Below are 26,604 nucleotides of genomic sequence, written 5' to 3'. Positions count from 1 at the left end.
CCATTTCTCTCAATTGAAATAGTCCATCATCCTCCAACCTAAGACTCATTGTAATATTAGGGAAATCCTCAACCCTCTTACCTCTATTCCTTATCCCTTCATGTCTTCCCCAATAAACCCCTACTCAAGATAAAGAAGGGGGAAAGTATTTCATTTGAAACATCATAAATTTACCCCTGAGCTGATTTAAAAGAAGAAAGAAGAAGGAGGAAGGGAGGGAGGGGAGGAAAAAAGAGGAAGAGAAAGGAAGGGAGGTATAGAGGGAGGAGGGAAAGACAGAAGAAAGAAAATAACTGCCTGATTAGTTAGTTATCAATTACCAATCAATATAGTCCCTTATTATTATTACTCATTACACTGTCCTGGGCCCTCTTATCCTTCTATACTACTTTATTTGGTGATCTCATCAGATTTACCTTTACAATCATGTCCTGAATTCTAATTTTACAACTCTAATTGACTTTCAGACACCTCAACATCCAGTAAATATCTTAAACTCAGTATTTCCAAAAAAAGAACTCATCCTTTTCCCTAACCCTTCTCAAATTTCTACCTTTTCAAATTAAAAAAAAAAGGGAAACACCATGTTCCTAGTTCCTCAAGATGAAAACCTAGAAATCATTCTGAATTCCTCATAATCTCTCATCCATCCTATTATTAAATGGTTAGTTTGACCAGTAATAAGGTTGGTTGTGTCTTGTCACTGTTTAGTTGCTCCTCCCTGGACTGAGGGCAAGATGGATACCCTCAGGCCTGGTGTTCACTCACAAATGGGATCTGACTTTCTTGTAGAAAAAAAGTAGATTTATTCAAGTTGATATTTAGGAATTAGGAAAGGATGATGGGCTAGGAAGATCCCTAATCTTTTCTCAAGCTATATGTCCCAGTACCTTCTGACCTTTGCAGGTCTCTTCTGTGTCCAACACCTTTGGACCTACTCTGTCTCCCTCTCTATCTAGTTCCCACCATCTTATCTAAATAAACTAAGCTAAGACCATTCAAACAGTTGTTGAATTAAGGTCAGAACTTGATTAATCAAGAGGATGGTAACAGAAATGACTTAGCCACCACAGTCTGTAGGCTCAGCCTACTTGAGGTTACTTAGCTAAGCCAATTTCACTGTTAGAGTCTTCTTAGGAGGCAACAGATGTCAATTAGATGTCTGGGATTACTTAGCAACAAAACGAACCTATGTAGGCAATTTGGATCGATTTCCCACTCAATTTCGAGGTAGCTAAGGGCAGGGCTTAGCCTAGATATCTTACCCTAGTCTCTCTATGATTTTCTTCCTTCACTCTTTCTATATTTTGTAAATAAATTGTAAATAAAACTCTTTTGGAATAAATTAATTTCCTATTTTAAATATAATCCAGTCCAACCTTTTTATAAAATAATCCCTTTCCCATTACATTTTATTTGGCTGACCACAACAGTTGTGTCAAAATACCCTCAATCTTTCTACTTTTCTTCACTTTTCCTTTACTTTTGTGACTATCCCTAAGTCAGCTTTTAATAGCTTATTTTGAGTCTACACAAATCATCTGCAGAAGCCAAGTTCAATTTTTTTTCCCTTTTTCCCCTTAAAAATATAGCACAGACATTTTTAATTTTAATGGCTGGACCCTGAGGCCTCACATGGGAAAATTGTTCCCAACCCACCCCCTCTCACAAACAACCCAATTAGCAGACCCTCCGGTTTTCACCTGGGGAAGATTCTATCTTTGCCTTACCAGCAGCAAATAGGCTGTTTCTTAATTAGCTGTGAGGGCAAAAACCTGGGGAAAAGCTTTCACTCCTTCTCCAGTGTGAAAATATTTCTCCTCCTGCCTCAACAGAAAATCTACTTTCCTTTTTCCAAACCCCACTGTCTCTAGAGTTAAACTTAAGTGAGAAATAAAACCCAGGGAGATCAGTCAGGAAGAGTAGTATTAAATAACATAAGTATTAAATAACAATAACAACAACAAAAAAACCCAAAATGGTCCTCTTTACACTAAGAGACTTTCACAGCCCAAATAAGGTAAAAGATAATTTACAAAAAACTTTTTGACATGTGGTCAACTCAAGAAAGAAGTCTGGAAGCTGCTTCCTAGAAGCACGTGGCAGAAACACCTGGCAGAAATACTTAGCTGCTGAAGATGGCGGCTCAGCAAGCAGCAAAAGTTCAGACCTCGTGGAAGACCCTTCCTTACCGATACAGACTGAATGCTCCTACGGCACTGAAATCCAAGCTGAACAACAGGACAGTATCAGGGAACCCTCCTTCTGGACTCAAATCAAAAGGTACGCCCCCCAAAAGCCGGAATCTGAGAATACTCAGGGCTAAGGGGAAGGCAGAGGGAAGTTCCCAGGACCCCTCCCCCACAACCCAGAGCGCTGAGCCCGCAGCAGCAGCAGCAGGAACCTCTGAGCGGGCAAAGGTGCTGGTTTGGAGGGTCTACCTTGTGAGCAGTGGGGTGCCAGGCTCAGAGCATCCAGCTTAGACAGCGGGGAGGAAGCCAGGGAGAGACTGAGCTGTGGCTGGGTCCCTCCATTGGGCTCCAGCCTCACCTTTGCCTTGGGGCACAACCAGATCAATCCAGTTGAACCTAATTCAATCAGAACTCCTCAGAGTTTAGGGAGGCGAGCAAAGGCACTTGTGGGCATCAGAGAAGCAGCTGGAGAGAACTGGAGAGAGCCTGGGAGGCCTAGCCTTAAAGGAGTCTTCAGAGTCTTCAGAGCCTCAGAGCCTCAGAGCTTCATACCACATACAGCCCAACCCACTTGAACTCAATCCAATCAAAAGCCTCCAGAGGACAGGGAAGCTAACATTCCTCCCCTAGAGACTGTACCAAGAGATCTGACAAAGCTACAAGAGGGGAGACTGACAACCCCAAAACCAAAACAAAATGAGAGGAGCAAGAGCACAGCCAAATCCGGGGAGCAAAGAAGGGGTAAACTAGAGCAAACAACAGAAAAAGAAGAAAGAAATTACAATAGACAGCTTCTGCACAGGTAATGAGCAAAGAGCGAATGAAACAGAGGGGGAGGGATCAGCAAAGGAAAAATCAGAAATCCCAGCGAATTGGATACAGGCTTTGGAAGAACTCAAAATGCAATTCAAAACACAATTAAGAGAGGCTGAAGACAATTGGGAAAAGAACTTAAAAACTAAGATAAGTCAACTAGAAACAGAAAATAGTGTCTTGAAAGCCAAAATCAACCAGCTGGAAAATGAGGCAAAGGAGATGAAAGATGAGGCAAAGCAGATGAAAGATGAGGTGAAGAAGATGAAAGATGACCTCCAAAGAAAATCCGACCAAAAGGAAAAGGAGGACCAAAAAACTAAGGATGAAATCCAGTCTTTAAGGACCAGAATACAACAATTAGAATCAAGCGACTTCACAAGGCAGCAGGACTCTATAAAACAAAACCAAAAGAATGAAAAAATTGAGGAAAATATGAAGCATCTCATTCACAAAACAGAGGATTTAGAAAATCATTCAAGGAGAGACAATTTAAGAATTATTGGCCTACCAGAAGACCGTGACAAAAGAAAAAGCCTGGACATTATATTACAGAAAATTATTAAAGAAAACTGCCCTGAAATCCTTGAACAAGAGGGAAAAGTGGAGATTGATAGAATCCACAGATCACCTCCTGCACTTAATCCCCAAATGACAACACCCAGGAATGTTATAGCCAAATTCAAGAACTATCAGACCAAAGAAAAGATATTACAAGCTGCCAAGAAGAAGTCATTCAGATACCAAGGAACCACAGTGAGGATAATTCAGGATCTGGCTGCATCCACATTGAAAAAAAGAAAGGCATGGAATACGATATTTTGGAAAGCAAGGGAACTAGGTCTACAACCAAGAATCAACTACCCAGCAAAACTGACTATATTCTTACAGGGGAAAGTATGATCATTAAAAAAACAGAAGAATTCCAAGAATTCGTAAAGAAAAGACCAGAACTGAACAGAAAATTTGATGTCCAAGCACAGAACTCAAGAGAATAGTCAAAAGGTAAATAAAAAAGAGGGGAAAAAAGAAAAACAACAAAAAAATTTTAAGAGACTCAATAAGTTAAAATGATATGTATGCCTATAAGAAAAGAGGTCATTGGTAACTCTTAAAAACTGTTGTTATTATCTGGGCAGCAAAAAGAAGTATACTTAGAGGGAACAGCAACAAAGTGTATAGGATGAAAGGACAAGACATAAATAGGTATATAGATATATGCATGCAAAAATATATACGCATAAGTATGCATATATATAACTAGAGCTTAAAAATAGGTTAATATTAAAAGAAATGGGAAAAGAAACAAATGGGGGTAAATTTATATGTCATAAAGAAGCTCATGGTGGGAGGGGGGAGAACATCAATACACTGGAAGGGTAAAGAGGTTGGAGACAGGAAATACTAAACTTTTACATGATTTGAAAGTGACTCAAAGAGGGAAAAACAATCCAATCCATTGGGGGCAGAGAATAGATTTGCACCCTATAGGGGAGTAGAAGGGTAACAAACGGTCTGGTGGGGAGGGAAGCAGTACAAGAAAGGGAGGGAGCAGAGGGTTAATTTTAGAAAGACTATAGGGAAAATGGGGGGGGGGGGAATAAATAGGGAGGGCTGTAGAAAGGGAAGTAAAATAAGGGTGGGAACAAGGGGGACTGTTCAAAAGCAAACATTAGTATATAAGGAAATAGTCAAAGAAGAAAAGGCAGGAAAAGGAGCAGAAATCAAAATGTTGGGAAATACACAGCTAGTAATCATAACTCTGAATGTGAATGGAATGAACTCACCCATAAAACGCAAGCGAATAGCAGAGTGGATTAGAGTCCAAAACCCTACCATATGCTGTCTACAAGAAACACATATGAGAAAGGTAGACACACATAGGGTGAAAGTAAGAGGGTGGAGGCAAATCTATTGGGCATCAACTGACAAAAAGAAGACAGGAGTCGCAATCATGATATCTGACAAAGCCAAAGTAAAAATAAATCTAGTGAAAAGAGATAGGGAAGGTAATTACATCCTGATAAAAGGCAGTATAGACAGGGAGGAAATCTCTGTACTCAATATGTATGCAACAAATGGCATAGCATCCAAATTTCTAAAGGAGAAACTAGAGGAACTCAAGGACGAAATAGATAGAAAAACTATACTAGTGGGAGATCTGAACCTTCCTCTATCTGAACTAGATAAATCAAACCAAAAAATAAATAAGAAGTAAGAGAAGTGAATGAAATCTTAGAAAAATTAGAGTTAGTAGACATGTGGAGAAAAATAAATAGGGACAAAAAGGAATATAACTTCTTTTCTGCAGCACATGGTACATTCACAAAAATTGACCATGTGTTAGGGCATAGAAACATTGCAAACAAGTGCAAAAGAGCAGAAATAATAAATGCAACTTTCTCAGATCACAATGCAATGAAAATAATTATTAGTAAGGGAACATGGAGAGGTAAATTGAAAATTAATTGGAAATTAAACAATACGATTCTCCAAAACCAGTTAGTTAAAGAACAAATCATAGAAACAATTAATAACTTCATTGAAGAAAATGACAATGATGAGACAACCTTTCAAAACCTATGGGGTTTTGATGCAGCCAAAGCAGTACTCAGGGGAAATTAATATCCTTGAGTTCATATATTAACAAATTAAGAAGGGCAGAGATCAATGAATTGGGCATGCAAAATAAAAAATTAGACAGTGAACAAATTAAAAATCCTCAGATGAAGACTAAATTAGAGATCCTAAAACTCAAAGGAGAAATTAATAAAATTGAAAGTCAAAGAACTATTGATTTAATAAATAAGACTAGAAGCTGGTACGTTGAAAAAACAAATAAAATAGACAAAGTACTAGTCAGTCTAATAAAAAAAGGAAAGAAATAAACCAAATTGACAGTATCCAAGATGAAAAAGGAGACCTCACCTCTAATGAAGAGGAAATTAAGGCAATCATTAAAAACTACTATGCCCAATTATATGGCAACAAATATGGCAATCTAGGTGATATGGATGAATACTTACAAAAATACAAATTGCCTAGACTAAAAGAGGAAGAAATAAATTACCTTAAAAACCCCATTTCAGAAAAAGAAATTGAACAAGCCATCAAAGAACTCCCTAAGAAAAAAATCCCCAGGTCCAGATGGATTCCCAAATGAATTCTATCAAACATTCAAAGAACAACTAATCCCAATATTAAACAAACTATTTGACAGAATAGGCCAAGAAGGAGTTCTACCAAATTCATTCTACGACACAAACATGGTACTGATCCCAAAGCCAGGCAGGTCAAAAACAGAGAAAGAAAACTATAGACCAATCTCCCTAATGAATATAGACGCAAAAATCTTAAATAGGATACTAGCAAAAAGACTCCAACAAGTCATCACAAGGGTCATTCACTATGACCAGGCAGGATTCATACCAGGAATGCAAGGATGGTTCAATATTAGGAAAACCATCCACATAATTGACCATATTAACAAGCAAACTGACAAAAATCACATGATTATCTCAATAGATGCAGAAAAAGCCTTTGAGAAAATACAACACACATTCCTACTGAAAACATTAGAAAGTATAGGAATAGAAAGGCCTTTCCTAAAAATAATAAACAGTATATATCTAAATCCATCGGCAAACATCATCTGCAATGGGGATAAACTAAAAGCCTTTCCAATAAGATCAGGAGTAAAACAAGGATGCCCTTTATCACCTCTATTATTTAATATTGTACTAGAAACACTAGCATTAGCAATTAGAGAAGAAAAAGAAATTGAAGGTATTAAAATTGGCAATGAGGAGACCAAGCTATCACTCTTTGCAGACGATATGATGGTTTACTTAAGGAATCCTAGAGAATCAACCAAAAAGTTACTCGAAATAATCAACAACTTTAGCAAAGTTGCAGGATACAAAATAAACCCTCATAAGTCATCAGCATTTCTATATATTTCCAACACATCTCAGCAGCAAGAAATAGAGAGAGAAATTCCATTTAAAATCACCCTAGACAATATAAAATACTTAGGAATCTATCTGCCGAGACAAACACAGGAACTATATGAACACAACTACAAAACACTTTCCACACTGCTAAAACTAAATCTAAACAATTGGAAAAACATTGATTGCTCATGGGTAGGACGAGCTAACATAATAAAAATGACAATCCTACCCAAATTAATTTACTTATTTAGTGCCATACTCATTGAACCACCAAAAAACTTCTTTACTGAATTAGAAAAAACCATAACTAAGTTCATTTGGAAGAACAAAAGATCAAGGATATCCGGGGAAATCATGAAAAAAAATGCAAAGGAAGGAGGACTTGCAGTCCCAGATCTCAAACTATACTATAAAGCGGTGGTTATCAAAACAACTTGGTACTGTGAGATTTAAAATGATTGAGGTCTTAAATTGTAGTGATTAAAATGGTGGAAGATATAAATTGTGATAGATATAAGAGAGGGTGTGTAAATTTTGACCGCAGAAATATGTTTCACTACAGTGTCTTGGGTTTTAAATCAAATATAAGGTGGTCGCCAGGGAAATATTCCCAATTATTCAAATACCCAAGTCAATTGGGTTTTATAGAGATTTTAATTAACAATACAATGAGTAATCAAAGACAGAGAGAGGAAGTAAAGAAAGGAATAAGTGTGAAGGGCCTCAAGCCAATATGGCCTAGACCTGAGTCTTAAGAGAGATATCAGTCAGTTTTTTTTTTTAACATTCACCACAAGGTCTGACTAAACTAGGATTCTAGTAACACCAGGCCAGCTCCATCTCAGCTGACTTCACCAGAGAGCCTTCTGGCCAGAGATTGTTCCAAAAGGCCTTTCTCCAGAGCCTCTCTCAAGAGATTCTTCCCAAGCGATCCTCATCAGAGATCCTCCAAAAGGATATATCCCATGAAGAGATTCTGCTTTTTCTTATATAGGGGTTTTTCTCCCAAGTCACCTCCCCTAAGTCCCTACATCTACCAATCACTGTAGACGCTTTCCAAAGGACTGCCCATCTGAATTCCTGCTAAGTCGACAAATCTCCTCAGTAAGTCTGAACCAGTGAAAACACAGCTGAGTCAACTAATCTCATTAAGACAAAACTTGCCAGACCCTTTTAGGTACCTAGCATCTCATTCTATCAATTCTAAAAACAGGCCTGGCTCAAAGAAGTCCTTGCCCCACCATAAGCATGGATCAAAGTACTTTCTTTGTTTAGCAAGGAGTTTTTTTCCCCCTAAAGCAGTCTTAAGTACGGGTGGATTAGGGGTCCTCCCATTTCTGATCCTGGCGAGTTCTCACATCAAAATGGGGAATGTTTCTCAGTAGGGAATTTGTTCCAATTAAGAATTCCCTGATGGGGAAATTTTTAACATTCACAAGTCTGAGAGATTTCAAGATTTACAGTACTGGCTAAGAGACAGAAAGAAGGATCAGTGGAATAGACTTGGGGTAAATGATCTCAGCAAGACAGTTTATGACAAACCCAAAGACCCCAGCTTTGGGGACAAAAATCCATTATTTGATAAAAACTGCTGGGAAAATTGGAAGACAGTGTGGGAGAGATTAGGTTTGGATCAAAACCTCACACCCTACACCAAGATAAATTCAGAATGGGTGAATGACTTGAACATAAAGAAGGAAACTATATGTAAATTAGATGAGCACAGAATAGTATACATGTCAGACCTTTGAGAAGGGAAAGATTTTAAAACCAAGCAAGACTTAGAAAGAGTCACAAAATGTAAAATAAAAAATTTTGACTACATCAAATTAAAAAAGCTTTTGTACAAACAAAACCATTGTAACTAAAATCAGAAGGGTAGCAACAAATTGGGAAACAATCTTCATAAAAACTTCTGACAAAGGTTTAATAACTCAAATTTACAAAGAGCTAAATCAATTGTACAAAAATCAAGCCATTCTCCAATTGATAAATGGGCAAGGGGCATGAACAGGCAGTTCTTGGCCAAAGAAATCAAAACTATTAATAAGCACATGAAAAAGTGTTCTATATCACTTATAATCAGAGAGATGCAAATCAAAACAACTCTGAGGTATCACCTCACACCTAGCAAATTGGCTAACATGACAGCTATGGAAATTAATGAATGCTGGAGAGGATGTGGCAAAGTGGGGACACTAATTCATTGTTGGTGGAGTTGTGAATTGATCCAACCATTCTTGAGGGTAATGTGGAACTATGCCCAAAGAGTGATAAAAGACAGTCTGCCCTTTGATTCAGCCATAGCACTGCTGGGCTTGTACCCCAAAGAGATAATAAGGAAAAAGACTTGTACAAGAATATTCATAGCTGCACTCTTTGTGGTGGCCAAAAATTGGAAAATGAAGGGATGCCCTTCAATTGGGGAATGGCTGAACAAATTGTGGTATATGTTGGTGATGGAATACTATTGTGCTAAAAGGAATAATAAAGTGGAGGAATTCCATAGAGACTGGAACAACCTCCAGGAAGTGATGCAGAGCGAAAGGAGCAGAACCAGGAAAACATTGTACACAGAGACTGATACATTGTGGTACAATCAAAGATAATGGACTTCTCCATTATTGGCGATGCAATGTCCCTGAACAATCTGCAGGGATCTAAAAAACACTATCCACAAGCAGAGGATAAACTGTGGGAGTAAAAACACCGAGGAAAAGCAACTGCTTGAATACAGGGGTTGAGGGGATATGACTGAGGAGAGACTCTAAATGAATACTCTAATACAAATACCAACAACATGGAAATGGGTTTGAATCAAGAACACATGTGATACCCAACAGAATTGCACGTGGGCTATGGGAGAGGTGGTGGGAGGGGGGAGGGAAGAAAAGAAAATGATCTTTGTTTCCAATGAATAGTGTTTGGAAATGACCAAATAAAAATAAAATAAAAAAAAATAAAAGAAATAAAAAAAAAGAAATACCTAGCTGCTTCCTGTTGCCTCTCCTATACTTAGCCTCCAACCAAAGGTTTCCTCTCCAACCAAGAAGTTAATCAAATCAAGGTGTGACATCCTTAAAGGGACCAGACCCTTACCTTTAATTTTCACACCCTAACTTTAACCCCTAGCAAGTAGTGCCACCCACTGACTAAAACCAGAAGACAATTTGAGAATTATAGGTTTACCTGAAAGCCTGGAACAAAATAAAAGCCTTGACATCATATTACAAGGAAATTATTTAAGCAAACTGCCCTCTTATTATTGAAAAAGAGGGCAGAATAGACTTTGAAAGAATCCCTAGACCACCCCTACATTAAATACCCAAAAGACAACCCCCTGGAATGTTATAGCCAATTCAAGAGCTTCCAAGACAAGTAGAAAATACTGCAAACAGCCAGAAAGAGACAATTCAGATATCAAGGAGCCCCAGTCGGGATTACACAGGATCTGGCAACCTCCACACTAAAGGACTGCAAGGCTTGGAATATGATATTCAGGAAGGCAGATCAGACCACATCTAACTGCTTTCTCAGTTCCTAAGCTCTCCACGATTCATCCTTCTGTGCCCTGAGCCTCTGGTGACTACCAGGACACAATGTTAACACATTGTGAGTTAACAACTCCCAGAATACAATATTAGGATCAGCAGTCTGATCCTCTGTCCCCCCCAAGGTACCTCTCACTAATAATCTGCTCATTCCTCAATAGTTTAGCATACTCCCACTCAGTAATCCCTACCTAAAAACCTAAAAATTTTAATAAAGTTTCTTACATGGATGAGTTCTCAATCCAATGATATAATATTGGCTAACTTTTCCAAAATGTTTTGAATGTTTCAGAAGTACTTGTACCATGCAAAATATTAAGTAAACTAAAATGTTATTTTTTCCAAAAATAATTCAGGAAATGGCATAATTAGCAGAAGGGTTACAAGCAGTTTCCACCTATGTTGTTCCTCTATGAAATAATATTAAATTAAAAATTCGGTATTTCAGACAACTTTCAAAGGCATGTTAAAAAATCAAATATTGACATTTTTCTTTTGAATGAGCATCCTAATCTGATATACTATTGAACATTATAGATATACTGTTAAACTTTTATTAATAACCCCACCTTTTGTTTATATAACACTTTTACAAGTTTCAAAGTGTTTTCATATGCATTACCTCTCTTATATGCTGTCTCTTTCACTCTTCCCCTAGGTCTGGAATATTCTTCCTACTCATCTCTGTCTCCTTGCTTCCTTGGCTATCTTCAATCTTAACTGAAATCCCACCTTCTATCAAAAAGCTTTTCCTAATTTCTTAATTCTCATTCCTTTACACTACTATTTCCCAGTTATCCTGTCTATAGCCTTTTTGTACATAGTTGTTTGCATATTGCCTTCATTGTTAGATCATTTCATTTTGTTGCACCCACATCACTTAGCAGAATGTCTGATCCATAGAGGACACTTAATAAGACTTTCCTTATTAACAACTATCTAATGTGGCAAAGAAAGTAGTCTAATTTTTCTAATTTTACATATAATGAATGGAAGTGGAAAGAATGTAGATGCCCCATAAAACAGGAAATGTCTAAACAAACTGTGGTGCATGAATGAAATGTAATAGCGCCATAATAAATATTGAATATGGAAAACTCAGACTGAAATGAAGTAACTGAGAGTGAAATAAGCAGAACCAAGAAAACAATATAAAAACATTTTTAAAAAAAAATTCATTATCTTTCCCCATAAATGGACTTTCCCTATCACTGGTCAGGACAACGTACCATTCTCCCAGTTACCTAGGCTCACAATCTTGACGTCATCCTCAATTTCTCAATTACACTCAGGGACGTATACATTAATCACATCTCTTGCATCAGTACTATTCTCCCCTTTCACATTGCTGCCATCCTGATAAAGGACCTCATCACTTTACTCCAGGACTATTTCTTCAGGCTAGAACTTAAGTTTCTGTGCCTCAGGTCCCCCTGTCACTCTGCTGTCAAAGAAATCTTCAAAGTAAAGGTCTGATCATGTTACTCCTCCACTCAATAAGCAACAGAATCAAATCATTACATTGTGAGCTCAAAGAGCTCACATGTTTTTAGTCTTTTTTGGTATCACTGTGTTGGGTACACAGTAAGCCCTTAAAAATGTCGGCTGGCTAAGTGTTAAAGCTCAGAATGAACTAAAGCTTGTGAGAAAAGCTAAATTTTCAGGCAGCAGGCAGGTGGTCAGTCAATAAACATTTTCATAAGGGAGCTGCTGGGTAGCTCAGTGGATTGAGAGCCAGGCCTAGAGACGGGAGGTCCTAGGCCTCAGACACTTCCCAGCTGTGTGACCCTGGACAAATCACTTAACCCCCATTGCCTAGCCCTTACCACTCTTCTGCCTTGGAGCCAATACACAGCATTGACTCCAAGATGGAAGGTAAGAATTAAAAAAAAAAAGTAAACATTTTCATAAGCATCTACCATGTGCCAAGCATGATGTTAAGTAAAGTGAAGGATTTCACAGAGATAGTGAAGAAGTAGTGTATTCTAGACATGAGAGAAGGCTAGTATAAAGGTACAGGGCTAAGAGATGGAGAGATAGGACATTTTGGTTACGTTTCAGAGTAGAATGATATAATTTACTTAAACATATGAAATACCTAGGTGGTAGAGTGCCAGAGCCTGGAGTCAAAGACTTGTCTTCCCGAGTTCAAATCTGGCCACAAATACTTACTAGTTGTGTGATCCTGAGCAAGTCACTTAACCCTATTTGCCTTAGTTTCCTTATCTGTAAAAATAAGCTAGACAAGGAAATGGCAAGCCACTCTAGTATCACTGCCAATAGAACTTCAAACGAGGTCCTAAAGAGTCAACTAAAAAACTATATGTGTATATGTGTGTTGTATATATACATATATATATGTGTGTGTGTGTGTGTGTGTGTGTATAAAGATATATAGGAAGGGAGAAATAAGACAGGTTGAAAAGGACTTATTTATATTTTATTTCAAAGGCTATTGGGAACTAATGGAGTTTAAAGCAGAGGCTATGTGAGTAGTGAGAGGAATGATGACAATTAATCAGAGAGGAGGCAGAGCTGTTCAATTCTCATTTTCATTTTTTCCTCTCAACCAAAGAGAATGACCTTTGGATCAGAACATATACAATATTAATAGTTCACAGAGGTTTAATATTCCAAACAAGTAAGGAGGTAATAGGAAATCACCAAGCTTTCTTTGCTCAATTCAAGTCACCAATCTTAGACAAACAATATCCTCAAGGACTGAAATAACTGAAATAACTACTTAGTTCCTGGCACAGAGGATAATGTCTTTATATATATATATAAAATAAATGCTTAATGGACATGATTGCTGAGCTTCTGTCAGTGATATCTGAAAGATCTTAGTGAAAAGGAGATATAGCAAAGGATTAGAGACAGGAAAATGCTTCTTGGATTGGGGCGAAGGGAGAGGAAAGGGTGTGCAAATTTTTAATTAAGTTTGATTTCTACTTCTGGCAAAATCACAAAACAGATTATTAAAAATAGCTAGCAAACACCTAGAAAAGAAAGGCACAATCGCAAAAGTCAAGATGGCTTTACCAAGAACAGTTATCCCAGACAAACCTTATTTCTTATTTTTAGAGGCTTACTAGACTGGTGAATAAGGAAAGCACTAAATATAAGTTTCTTTAGACTTGAGGAAAACATACTATCCTTTTTATTTTAATGATGAAGAGTTAAATAATTATAGATTCAAACCTGGCTTGAATGGCCAGTCTCAAATGCAATTAATAGTTCAGAATGTAAAGATTAAAATTAATAAATCAATATAAGAGTCAATTTGGAAGGAAATCATCAGCAAAGGTCCCTCTAGATCTGTGCTTACTCCTGTGAAATTTATTGTTTTAAAACTTATTTAGGTAAAAACATAGATGGCATCAAAGTTGTAGATAACACAAAGTTGGAACAAATAACTAACACACTGAATAATAGTCAGGATCTATAAAGCATCTAGAATATGAGGTCACATCTGATATAATGATTTAATTGGGGCACAGGAGGTGAGAGAGGATAGTGGAAATTTGTGATGTCATTGATCTGGGGAAGCTACAGTGCAGCACTTCAACCAATGCAAATCACCACCTTCTACCACAATCTAAGAGTTTTAAAGAGATGCCCCAGAGCAGTGGTAGGTTAAGGAAAGGACTTATTCAGGGTCACACAGTCAGTATTTATCAGGCATAGGACATGAACACATATACCACATTATTACACTGTCTCTCAATATGAAATTTGATAGGAATAAATTCAAAGTCTTACACTTGGGATTCAAAAGATCAATTTCATTAGAATTCCACTACATTGTAAGCTCCTTGAAAATAATGGCTTTATTCCTTTTGCTTATACTCATATCCTCAGTGTTTAGCACAGTGCCTGACAGTGCTTAATAAATGCTTACTAGCATGCTTTGTCATCAATACAAGATTAAGAGAATAGGCACAGTTAGATAGCATTTTGTCTAAAAAAGAGGTAAGGTTTTAATTAACTGCAACCTCAGTAAAGAGTCTTAAGTGTGAAGGAGTTGACAATCCCAGTGTACTATGTCCTGGTGAAAAAGAAAGTACTTAATGTATTGTATTCAGTTCTGTATAGTTTAGGAAGGGTACTACCAAGCCCAATAGAACCCAGATAAAGGCAATCAGAATGTTGAAGAGCACTGAGTCCATGACACATGAGAATAAATTGAGGGAACCAAGGATGATGAGCCTGGAAAAATGGAGACTTGAAAGAATATGGTAGCCTCCTTTAGGTACCTGAAGAACATCCTGTGGAATACAGGGAATTTGATTGGATAATCCCCTGGTCATGTGGTGGGTAAGCATTGAGGACACATTCAAACTTGGGTCTTTCTGAGTTAAGGATCAACATTCTATACAGGGCCACCTAGCCCTGAGAATCTAGAATTTGAAGAGACTGAAGAAATGGAGGGGCAGAGTGTTTGAAGCAATAAGTTTTATTGAAAGAAACTTTGTATAAGGAGATTAAGATAACGGCTCTTAAGCCTGGTAGGCAGACTCCCTGGGAGGGCAAAGATATCAGTCCCATGGTTTGAGAAGGTACATATGTGTTTAGATCTGCCACTCGAGGAGGTAGCAACACTGAGAAGACTACAGAATCAGAAACAGAAAGGAGTCTCAGCAGCCATCTAAGACAATCTATTTACAATGGAACCTCCATTACTATGTACCTTAACAGTGGTCATGCAAAGAAGTAGAAGGGATGTCCAATCAATAGGGGAAAGGGTTAAATTATGGTATATGGTATACTTAAAATAAAACTTGGAAGGAACTACAGGGGATAATGAATAGCAAAATGAGTAGAACCAAGAAAATATTATACACAGTTACAAAATTAATACTTGAAGAATAAATTGTGAATGTTATCTCCAGAGAATGAACTAAAAAGTGGAAATATGAAAAATGCAATTTTGTTTCCTGGATGATGCCTTCTGTGATGCAGGGAGGGTAGGGAAAGGCCTGAGTCCCTTGTAAATGAATTCTATTAAAAAAATGATACCAGAACTACAGATGGAAAACAGAAATCTCTTGTATATTTGATATTATCTGAAATTATAGAACTAGGTATGTTCCCCCCCCCCCCCGTAGTGAAGAGGAATACTGAAAGATGGGGACTGAATAGATGTTACCCCAGGAAACAGTTTGAGGTGAGGGGACTCTATTCAAAGACACACTTTCCTTCTTGTTCTCCCTGCTAGGCAGCCTAATGGAGTCTTTGTTTAACAGTGAGTCAGCCCTCCCAATCTTTTGCTTTGAATATTTTAAATTCTCACTCCTACTAAAAAGGTTGAAAGACAATTTCTTATTGTTGAAAATCTAATTTATTATCTTTTGGGAAAGGGGGAATAGGGAAATTAAAAGGAGAGAGGGAAAGGGGTTTCCTTAAGCTATATGTCAATTCAAAGTCCTTTCAACAGAAATAAAGTTGACCTCCCCTAAGAGAAAACAGTTTTATATTCAGCTGAGATCTTCACTGGACCAGACTCTTTCAATTCAGCCAGGTCAAGGAGTGTAAAAGCCAGGCAATTCTTCAGCCTTCCTCTTTCAGACAGGTTGGCCAGAGAGAAGTGAAATAATGTGGTGTAGAGACCAGACCACATCAAGAAGTGAGTACAGAAGTCAGCTTGGGCTAACTGCTACTCCTCAACCTTCCATAGAATCCTCTCCTTCCCCCACTGGGGTCTGGAGGATTCTATCTGCTCTCTTGAGTTTTTCTTCTTTGCATTTCATCTCCTCAGTCTTCTGCCCATTTCTCTCAATCACCACCCCCCTCAATTTAAGGCATTATTGTTGAAATATAATCACTTCCTGAGAAGAAAAATTCATTAAACCATTATTAATCAGGAAAAAAGAAATTGGCCATGGATCCTCTATTGATATTGAGCTGGCATTTGCTACTTTGCAACTTCCACCTCCTATTCCTTGTACTGTGATCTGAGTCCAAAGAGAGCAAGTCTAACTTCTTGTACATAAGATATCCTTTAAATACTTAGAGAAAGCTATTGTGTCCCCCCTAAATCTTCTTTTCATCCAGCTTAACATACCAGTTCTGTTAACCAAAGCTTCTATGTCCTAAACTGCAGACCCGTTACCATCCCAGCTGCCTTACTCTAGCTACTGCCTGGCTTATCAGTGTCTTTCTTAACTGTGGAGTCCAGATTTGAAAACAGTGCTCCAGATGATATCCAACAGGGGCAGAGGATAGTAGAATCTATCACCTTCCTATTCCTGGAAGCTATCCCCCTCCTAAAACAGGGCCAAGATTGCATTAAGTTTTTGGTTGCTATTGATGATTTATATGAAACTTGCAATCTACTGGAAAGTAAAGATTTATCTAACAACCAGTATATGCCCATTTTCTCACATTATATTTGTGCAGTAGATAATTTGTAGTCAATGCAAGACTTTACATTGATCTCTATAAAATTTCATCTTATTAAATTTTTAAGCCTAGGGTTCTACCCTGTCAATATCCTTTTTGGGTCTTGTTTCTGTCATCCAGGTATATGATTGTTCATTCATTTTTCTGTATTTCAGTTTATTAATCAAGAGTTGCTAAGGTCTCTTCTGATGCTAAAGGTCAATTATTTTATTTGACATTTAAAAAATAACCTTTTAATCTTTAAACTTATGACATACTTCACAAGCTTTACTTTTGTATTAAACAAATGGGGCCCAATAATGTTTTATTTTTGTCTTTATGTTACTCATTGACTAGCACAATGTCTGGCACATACAAGATGTATAAAAATTCATACTATTATGTATAGGCAACAAAGAAATTATCTTGTTTTCACTTATCTGTGCCAGCTACGGAAAATAGTACAACTGAACCAACTTGTTGATTTCAAGAAATATTTACTGAATGTCTATGACATCAAAAACCAATCATTCCTGACTGGTAACAGCAAAATAATATTAAAAAGTATAAGATATAGTTCTTTTACTCAAATAGTGCATGATATGTACAAGAGATGACACTAGTACCTGAAACCTTCAGAGATTACCAAATAGAGATTTGTTGCTTAGGATGAGTTTGTATATAAGAGACTTCTGAAAGCTCTTAAACCCTAAGTATATTCATATTAAGTGCTAAATTAGTATCATAGCACATAATTTTAAATAGATTATTATTAAACATTTAAGTTGGGAGGGCAAAGTAAAGATGATACTCTGGGATTTTCTTAGTGAAAAGCCTGTTTCCTTGATGTATGTGTATTAAAGTGAATGTGTTTGTGGCAAAATAATTATTACCTGTTAAATTAGCAGCATCCGTGGGGCTCAGCTGTAGCCAATGTCTAGCATCTGAGTCAACAGTAACATCAGTTGGTGTATTCAGTTCTTGGTCTTCTTCAAATGGATGCCATGGATTCATTGTTATCTCTACCTCATTATTATAGCCCAGAGATGTGTCACTGCTAACACTTTCACCTAATACAACCAGGAGAGTTAAAGAGAGGCAGATAATAACTGGAACGATTTCTTTTCAAAATTATAATTAAAGTGATAAGCTAAATCAGAGAACATACAAGTAACTGGAACATATAAACAAGATGCATAGTTGTATATGGAAAACACCCAAAAAATTGATAAGAGCACATAGAGTACAGCAAAACCTAAATTTCTACATTCAAAGTGTGCTTAGTGTCTGAAACCTGTCAAAAAGTTTCAATAATTGCTTTAAAGATATAAACGATGTTAATCATATTCATCAAGAGCCATAAATTAAACTCAAAGAATATGTAACCTGGAAATCATTCAAATAGTCAAAAGTTAGGTTTTTGAAAAATAATCAAATTTTTCCTTCCTTCCTTCCTTCCTTCCTTCCTTCCTTCCTTCCTTCCTTCCTTCCTTCCTTCCTTCCTTCCTTCCTTCCTCCCTCACTCCCTTCCTTCCTTGCTTCCTTGCTTCCTTCCTTCCTCTTAAAACTTTACTTTCCATCTTGGAATACTGAAGAGTGGTAAGGGCTAGGCCCAGGGTCACACAACTAGGAAGTGTGTGAAGTCACATTTGAACCCAGGACCTCCTGTCCTTAGGCCTGGTGGTCAATCTATTGGGCCACTATGCTGTGCCCCTATACATTATTTACCAAGAACTTCTTATGGTTTTGCCTTAATGGGAAGCTGGTTTACCTTCCACGGTTAATGTGTTCTGCTAATTAAGATTATCAAAGTTTAATGCAGATTTATATTCTATTAATTTCAAATCTGACTACTTTAATAAAGAAGCTTTTTTTTTAATAATGAAAAAAATTTGTGAACCAAAGCAAAAAAAATCCATAGAAAGATAAAAAAAGTTAATGTTTACCCTGAGCAACATTGAAAAGAAAAGGCTTTGATTAAAAAAAAAGAAAGAAAAAAGATTAGGCAACACAAAAATAAATTTAAAAAATAGAACAAATAAAAAGATATTTTTGTTCTACACTGTAGCTTATTAATGGAAATTTAAAGAAAAGGGATAAAAAATGGGAAACAAAAAAAAAGAGAGAGAAATGCCTAGAGATGTGGACACAGAATCTCACAAAGTAGCAATTTCTATTTCATGACATTTTAGGAAGTTGCCATAGTACATTTAAAGTCATACTGAGGCATTTTGCACAACTGAAGGCGTATACTATAATGCTTATCCTTCTTTGGTACTTGCTTATTGAGCCAGATCTACTCTTAGCAGAAGGTTTTCCATCCCTGTTCTGACTACTACTGTAGTGCTTCATTAAACTGAAAAAATAATACAATATGGTGGTTCATAAGTGAATTTTCCAAATCACTGGATTCTTACGTACTTAAAATTAAACTTTTTATAATTATTAATTTTAATGGATATTTCTAAAACATATTTCCTTGGCTTATTAAGTATTATACTATGCAAAATTTAACATTCAATAGATGATAAAAGATAACCACTAGAATAAAGATTATCATACCATGTTGTAAAACAGTTATATATCTTCAAGAGGCTACTACAATATACAGGGCTGTCAGTTTCAATGCTAAATGTTATTCTATTGCTACACTTTAAAGCTCTATTATCTTCCTTTTATAATTATCTCTCTGGTTGCCATTTATTGTCACTTCTCACTATATCCTTCTAGCAGTCCACCCACCTTACTGCAATGACTACAACAAAGAAAGAATAAAGTTTGTCAGGGAAAATCAGATAGCCAAAATTATTCAAATAAGACTTTTTTTTTCCCCACCCATTAACCTTTTAGTGAGGATCTGAAAATGGATCTATGCATTTTCTATTTGGTGAGTTTTGTGGTACTTTTCTTATTGCTCAGAGGTTACTCTGCATGGTCAAGGTTGAAAGATGTCTGAGCAAAGAATGAGGAGGTTATTAATATAGAATTTTCCCATTGTTCCTATTACTTTTTCACAATTGCAAGTGTACTTTGCTTTTTACATATTTATTTGAGTTAAAGAGGCTGATAAAAGTTTCTGTGTATATAAAATTTGTGGAATTTATCTATGAACTGAAATAACTAAAAGTTGTGGAAAGGATTTCATTTTTCCCTGACATTTTGATAATAATCAAACAATAATTTGTTGCATTAAATCTTTGCCCAGGGAAATATGTTACTGTGAGAATTCATAGTTAACCAGGAAATTTGGCTAAACAAAATACTTCCCTTAAAACTGTGAGGTTACTAAAAAATGGAAATAGGAAAACAGTTCCTGGAACTTACTCTTTTGTCTTTCTCTACATTTTCCTTCTGTCTGCTGTAAATCATCTTTTAGATCTATTTCAGTTGGGCTGCTACTTCTTTGCGCTAAAACCTTCAAAGAGAAATCATATTGTATTTGTTTATTACTAGATATTTTTCATTTTAAAGAGACCACAGGATTTTCTAGCATACATTTTCAACAGCTAGACAATAGGAAAAGCAAAAAAGAATGTCATAATATTCTGTATCTATGTTAAATGTTTATAAATTTCCATGAATAAATTATCAATTATTCAAAATGGACTGCCCTGGAAATCAGTCCACATGAATAGTGGGAAATAAAGGATGTAATTGTAGAAATTTGGAACAAGGACAAAGAAAACAGCCCCCCCCAAAAAAATGGAAAGACTAGCAATTAAAAGTTGAGTGCATGATAAAATCAATGGATGAAAACAGCACATAAATTCCTAATTTAGTGAATAATCTGATCTATTTAGCCTGATTCAATTACTGAAAAGGAAATGAGCTACCATTTTTTGAAGGTTTGTAACATGTCATAGGCATTAAAACAGAGGAAAAAAGTAACTTCTTTAAAAGGCATATTATTAGGATAAAAGTAAGTCACACATTTTGAAAATTAGGAGAAACAAGTAATTAAAAATAAACATTTAATTGAGTTGAGTAATAATTTATTCCTTTAAGCAATAAGGAATGATGCCTCATCTATCCATATTAATCTTTAGGAAAAAAAGAAAAAAAAACTCTTTAGGGTAATTCTAACTATTTTTCAAACAATTTTTAAAAATTTAGAAAAAGTTTAATTCTAAATTTTTTATATACCTATATAAAATTGCACACCCTCCCCTAAAAATTAGGAACTGGAAATGACCTCAGAATTATTTGGGATGATTTCCTACAGGAGTGTTTGACTTGTGGGGAGGGGAATCACTGACATTTATATCATTGCTGTTATTAACTTATTTTAATATAAAATATTCAGTTAAAATTCCCAAAAGAGTATCAATTGGATAAAATAATTAAAGTATCTTACTGCTGGTCCTTCATGTTCTTTCTTTAAATGTCCTTTAATCTCTTGAATTTGTCTGGGGTCTGAAGAATTCAGATTCTGTGAATTCTCTATTTTTTTACCTGTAGAATAAGAAAATGAAATGAATTACGTATTTCATATTAATTATAGTCTTTAAAATATACAATTGTTGAATTCCAGCCAAATTTTAATTAGTCAGCATGTGAGGCTCAAAAATAGGGTTTTATGTTCCAACATGAGATAAAAACAAACATGACAACACATAATGGACAGCTCTTGTTCTAATAGTATTATATATACATCATTTCATCTATTTCTCCTATTAGTGAAAGAATACTTAAGAGTACGGTAAAATATTTCAAAAGTTTCCAAGGGACCTTAGGGAACAACACAACTCTTTCATTTTACAGATCAGAAAACAGGCCCCAAAAAGTTTAGTGATTTCCCAAAAGACAAACAGAAATCTGGTGGTAGAACTGGTACTAGATCTCATATTGACTGATCCAGCTTAGGCTTCTTTTTATCATATACTGTATATTTATTTAATAAATGATATTTAATAAAACAGAATGGGGACTCAAAGTTAATTAATTAAAAAATTTTAATTTTAATACTTAATTAGGAAATAATGATACATACACTTAACTGTCTTAGAACTGGAGATGATATAAAGGAAATAAGCTAGTAATGGGGATATATGAAATTATTGGTACACATAGTAGCTACACACAAAATAGACAATCCCTACACATTGTTATATTTAAATATTAATTTAAAAATAAATGAAAAAATGAAAATAATTGATAAAAATATGCGAAGAAAAAATTTTAACAAATATATTCATTTGACAGGCAGTGTGGCAGTGAAAACAGCCTGGACAGAGAGTCTTAGAGTCAGGAGACCTACATTCAAGTCTAGATTTAAATACAACCTGGTTGCGTGACTGTGGGCAAATCACAATCTCTCAATTGCTCCAGACTACTACCCAAAACTGTATGTTACAGATCTGCTTTTCTTCTCATCTGAAAGTTCCCCATAGCCAATGAAATCAGAGGAACTAACTTTATATCAGCAAAACAACTTTTTTTGCTGTGATGATTCACAACTTTGTAACAACATGACATATAATTTACCTTGATAAGCATCAGAATATAACTGGTCAGTTATATCAGAAGTACTACTGCTACGAGGTATATGTTGTTCCTCATCAATCAACAGGCAGCCAGATTCACTTCCCATTACATTTTCTGATTGTTGACATTCTTCAACTTCTGAAAAGCATTAACAGAAAATATATAGTATTTTAAATTAAAACACTTAAAATATTTTAAGTTTATTTTTAAAAAATATTTTATTTGATTTACTATAAAGTTTAATAGTTTTCAAAATAGTAGACATGATGATGAATCTTAAAATAATAAAATTTAAATTTCCTAAGATTAACATGTAATACTATGTAAATTTTTTAACAGTTTTCTCAATGAATTCAAAGAAAAAACCTAAAACAGTAAAATAAATGATTCAGACAGTAATCATTAAAATTATTATATAGAAAGAAAGAATGCAAATAAAAAGGGAAAGGAAGATGCTGCACAAATACTGAAGCCTGGGTATATAATGTGATAAAAGAAATAGGAACATAAATTTACCAAAATTTAAAAAAAAAGGAAATATGAGAGTTAAGCTTCAATTTGATCTCTTCCTTTATTTGAAAAATAAAAACAATTTCCAAAGTAAGTGCTAAGGTGAAAGTAAAGATGAGTTTTCATGAACATGAGCTAACTATAAATTACTAAATGTCTTCATTATTATGACTCAATATTAGGTATTTGTGGGTTTCTTGTTATGAGCTTGGAAGTGTTTTGTTCTCCCACTGTTCCAATAGATTGATGACCATATCAATGCAGACATTCCCTTCAGTGATGCATATTGCAGTTGACAAAAACCCATTCTGAGTTATACAGAGAAGATTCTGGCTCATGTTTCAGAATATCATTATAATACGATGCTTATATTCATCTTACTAATTCCTCTTAACAAATATTAGCTTATATTTAATCTGAATAAAAGTTTTTAAAAGCTTCAATTATGTAATTTAAGATTTTAAAAATTATGTACCTTACATTTTATGATCCTATGATCTTTTAGAGCATAAAATAAACCACTAAAACTAGTTATTGTTAAAGACATTACAATATTAGGTACCCATCAATTAGTAAATGAATGGAAAAACTAGATTGTGCAATAAAAATGATGAATATGAAGAATTCATGGGAAGATTTATATGAACTCATATAGAATGAAATAAGCAGAAAAAGGATCATGATACATAATACAATACTATAACTGAAAAAGTCATTTTAAAAAACCAAATTCTCCTCATAAGAATCTTATAGAACATGTCTCCCTTCTCATGGTTGAGAGGCAGGGAGCTACCATATATACTGCTAGTTATAATCAGTATATTCATGCTTTTGCTTAATTTTCTTCCCTGTACAAGTTCAGTTGGGGAGAGAAGAAGAATTTTTAAATAAAAATTGATTTAATAAACCACACAAAAGACATCAATGAAATACTTTAAAATAATTACATTAAAGAAAAACACAAATAGGAAAAATCTAGCTTTTGACCTCAACATTGGATTGAAGCTTTTCTCACCAAGGTTACCAATAGTCCCTTAAAAACTAACTTTTAAGTCAGTCAATTGGGTTTTATCAATCATTATCTGACTTTTCTTATTTCTTATCTGTTAGGGTTTTCAGGAACGAAGGGAGGAAGGGAGGAAGGGAAGAAGGGAGGAAGGGAGGAAGGGAGGAAGGGAAGAAGGGAGGAAGGAAGGAAGGAAGGGAGGAAGGAAGGGAGGAAGGGAGGAAGGAAGGAAGGAAGGAAGGAAGGAAGGAAGGAAGGAAGGAAGGAAGGAAGGAAGGAAGGAAGGAAGGAAGGAAGGGAGGGAGGGAGGGAGGGAGGGAGGGAGGGAGGGAGGAAGGAAGGGAGGGAGGAAGGAAGGAAGGAAGGAAGGAAGGAAGGAAGGAAGGAAGGAAGGAAGGAAGGAAGGAAGGGAGGAAGGAAGGAAGGAAGGAAGGAAGGAAGGAAGGAAGGAAGGAAGGAAGGAAGGAAGGAAGGAAGGAAGGAAGGAAGGAAGGAAGGAAGGAAGGAAGGAAGGAAGGAAGGAAGGAAGGAAGGAAGGAAGGAAGGAAGGAAGGAAGGAAGGAAGGAAGGAAGGAAGGAGGGAGGGAGGGAGGGAGGGAGGGAGGGAGGGAGGGAGGGAGAGAGGGAGGGAGGGAGGGAGGGAGGGAGGGAGGGAGGGAGGGAGGGAGGGAGGGAGGAGCTTCATCACCATGATGGCCAGAAGGCGATATAATTTGTGGCCACAAAAATTCATTGCCAAAGTGTCTTTCTTTGTCTCTCTCTCTCTCCCCTTCCAGAATTTGTCTTAAGCTCAGAAGAAATTTTACTGAATCTTATTTTGTTTGAAGATTCTCTACTAGTTAGGGAAAGGAATAAATACACTTTAGAATTTTCACAATAAGTATTCAACAAAAATATTTTTCTGTTTACATGAACCCCAAAAGAAAAAATGTGAGGAAAATATATTCCATGTGTCATGTTTTGATTTGAAAACATGAAAATGTTTTGTTCAATTATTTACCTAAATGTTGGAAATAAAGAAGACTAGTTGCATCACACTATTTCTCAACAGCCAAAGAAAGACAAAGAGTACTAGGCCTGGAGTCAATAAACCTGAGTTCAAATCCAGCCTTTAACACTCATTAGCTGTGTGACCCTGGGCAAGTCACTTAACCACTTTACTTTAGTGTCTTGAACTATAAAATGGGGATAATAATAGAACCTGCCTCATAATGGTTACTGTGAGGATCAAATGAATTTTAAAAGCACTTAGAACAGTGCCTGGCACATAGTAGGGTCTTAAATTCTTGTTCTTTTTTCCATCATCTATTTAATGATCAAGTTGATCGCTTACCATAATCATCATGTTCAGGAATAGACAGAATGTCCTTTATGAGTAAACATCATTTTCACTTCCTAAAGACTATTTCATTATGGACTATGAAAATCCTAAAAGTGGTACTGATCCTGATAATCTTAATTTTAAAACAGAGAATTTAGAATAATGAATAGAAACAATAAGTTAAATTTAATATGCAGAGAATAAAGGGCTTGGGTGATAGAAATGAGAGCCACAGAAAATCATTTCCTGATTGTCTTTCACTACAAATACCCCTTCTTATTTTGACTTTCTAATATAATGATGCCAGATCATCTGTTCTACAATGGAGGAACAGAAATCAAGCAATATAGATACTCAATACAAGACATACCTAAAACTCACAAAATTCAAAGTAGAAACTGGATCATTGTACAGGCCTACTTTTATACTGTTTATAGTATTACCAAATAGAATCCAGGATGTATCTAGATGATTTGTTTTAGCTGTTTTCTCCCTTCTCATTATGGAAGATGTCTGAAACTTGTACTTTACTCAGTGAAAAGGGTCTCCATTAATTTTTCATCAGGAGGGAGTGACAGGCATAATAACTAATGGCTATTACATATATAATGTTAATTATATGTTATTTTATAATTGTACATATATTATATCTATATATTATTTATATATTGATATACATTATATATAATATAAATAAAAATGAAATTATAACAAAATTTTAATTATATAATTATAACAATAATTATATATTAAAATATAATATATAACAATAATAAATAAATAAATAACTAATGGCAGGCATACTAACATATTGTTAATACAGCTAGAAAATAGTACAATTATGGTTAGCAATTTGGTTATGCAAATGAAGGTGACTAAAATGTCAATATACTGTGAACTAGAGACTCAATTACTGGGCTTATGCCTAAAGGAATTCATAGATAAGAAAAAGGTCCATATATACTCTAAAACATTTATAACATTTTTTTGTGTGTTAGCTAAGAATTTGAATTAAAGTAGATCCTTCAATGAGAAATGACTTAAAAATTATGATATATTAATGTAATAGAATACTATAATGCTGTAAGAAACCCATATGATGACTACAGAAGTACAAAAATATTTATATTTATATAAAGTGAAGTAAGAAGAGGTAATAAAACAGTACTCATAGTAATCCAACAATTTAAGTGATATACCAAAAAATTAAAAGTAAACATAAAATTATAGGGATCAAGTGGGACTCAAATGAAGAAATATAAGAAGACATACCCAGCTTACTCCTTCATGGAAATAGAAGGTCTGCAGGGTGTTAAAGTCAGTTGTGCTGATTTTTTTATCTTTCTAAAAAAATACTATTTGTCATATGGGATTGCCTGGTGGTAGAGGGGAT

General features: G+C 35.5%; 1 protein-coding gene and 1 long non-coding RNA gene across 7 annotated transcripts in view; one reads left to right on the top strand and one right to left on the bottom strand.

The window, feature by feature from the left end:
• The window catches only part of RALGAPA2 (Ral GTPase activating protein catalytic subunit alpha 2), a 544,635-nt gene that overhangs the window by 257,276 nt on the left and 260,755 nt on the right, over window positions 1–26,604 (bottom strand). For all 5 annotated transcript variants that reach the window (XM_007476631.3, XM_056813837.1, XM_007476632.3 and 2 more), the window contains 4 exons: window positions 22,375–22,512; window positions 21,245–21,342; window positions 20,215–20,305; window positions 17,784–17,960 (listed from right to left, as the gene is read on the bottom strand). In XM_007476631.3, coding sequence (XP_007476693.2) covers window positions 17,784–17,960; window positions 20,215–20,305; window positions 21,245–21,342; window positions 22,375–22,512 — 504 coding nt within the window. The remainder of the gene's footprint in view (window positions 1–17,783; window positions 17,961–20,214; window positions 20,306–21,244; window positions 21,343–22,374; window positions 22,513–26,604) is intronic.
• Window positions 1–26,604, top strand: part of LOC103093491 (uncharacterized) — a 100,239-nt gene that overhangs the window by 35,512 nt on the left and 38,123 nt on the right. The window lies entirely within an intron of this gene.

The sequence above is a fragment of the Monodelphis domestica genome, chromosome 1 (assembly GCF_027887165.1).
Source record: "Monodelphis domestica isolate mMonDom1 chromosome 1, mMonDom1.pri, whole genome shotgun sequence".
Lineage (NCBI taxonomy): Eukaryota > Metazoa > Chordata > Mammalia > Didelphimorphia > Didelphidae > Monodelphis > Monodelphis domestica.
This window is presented reverse-complemented; position numbering and strand designations above follow the sequence as displayed.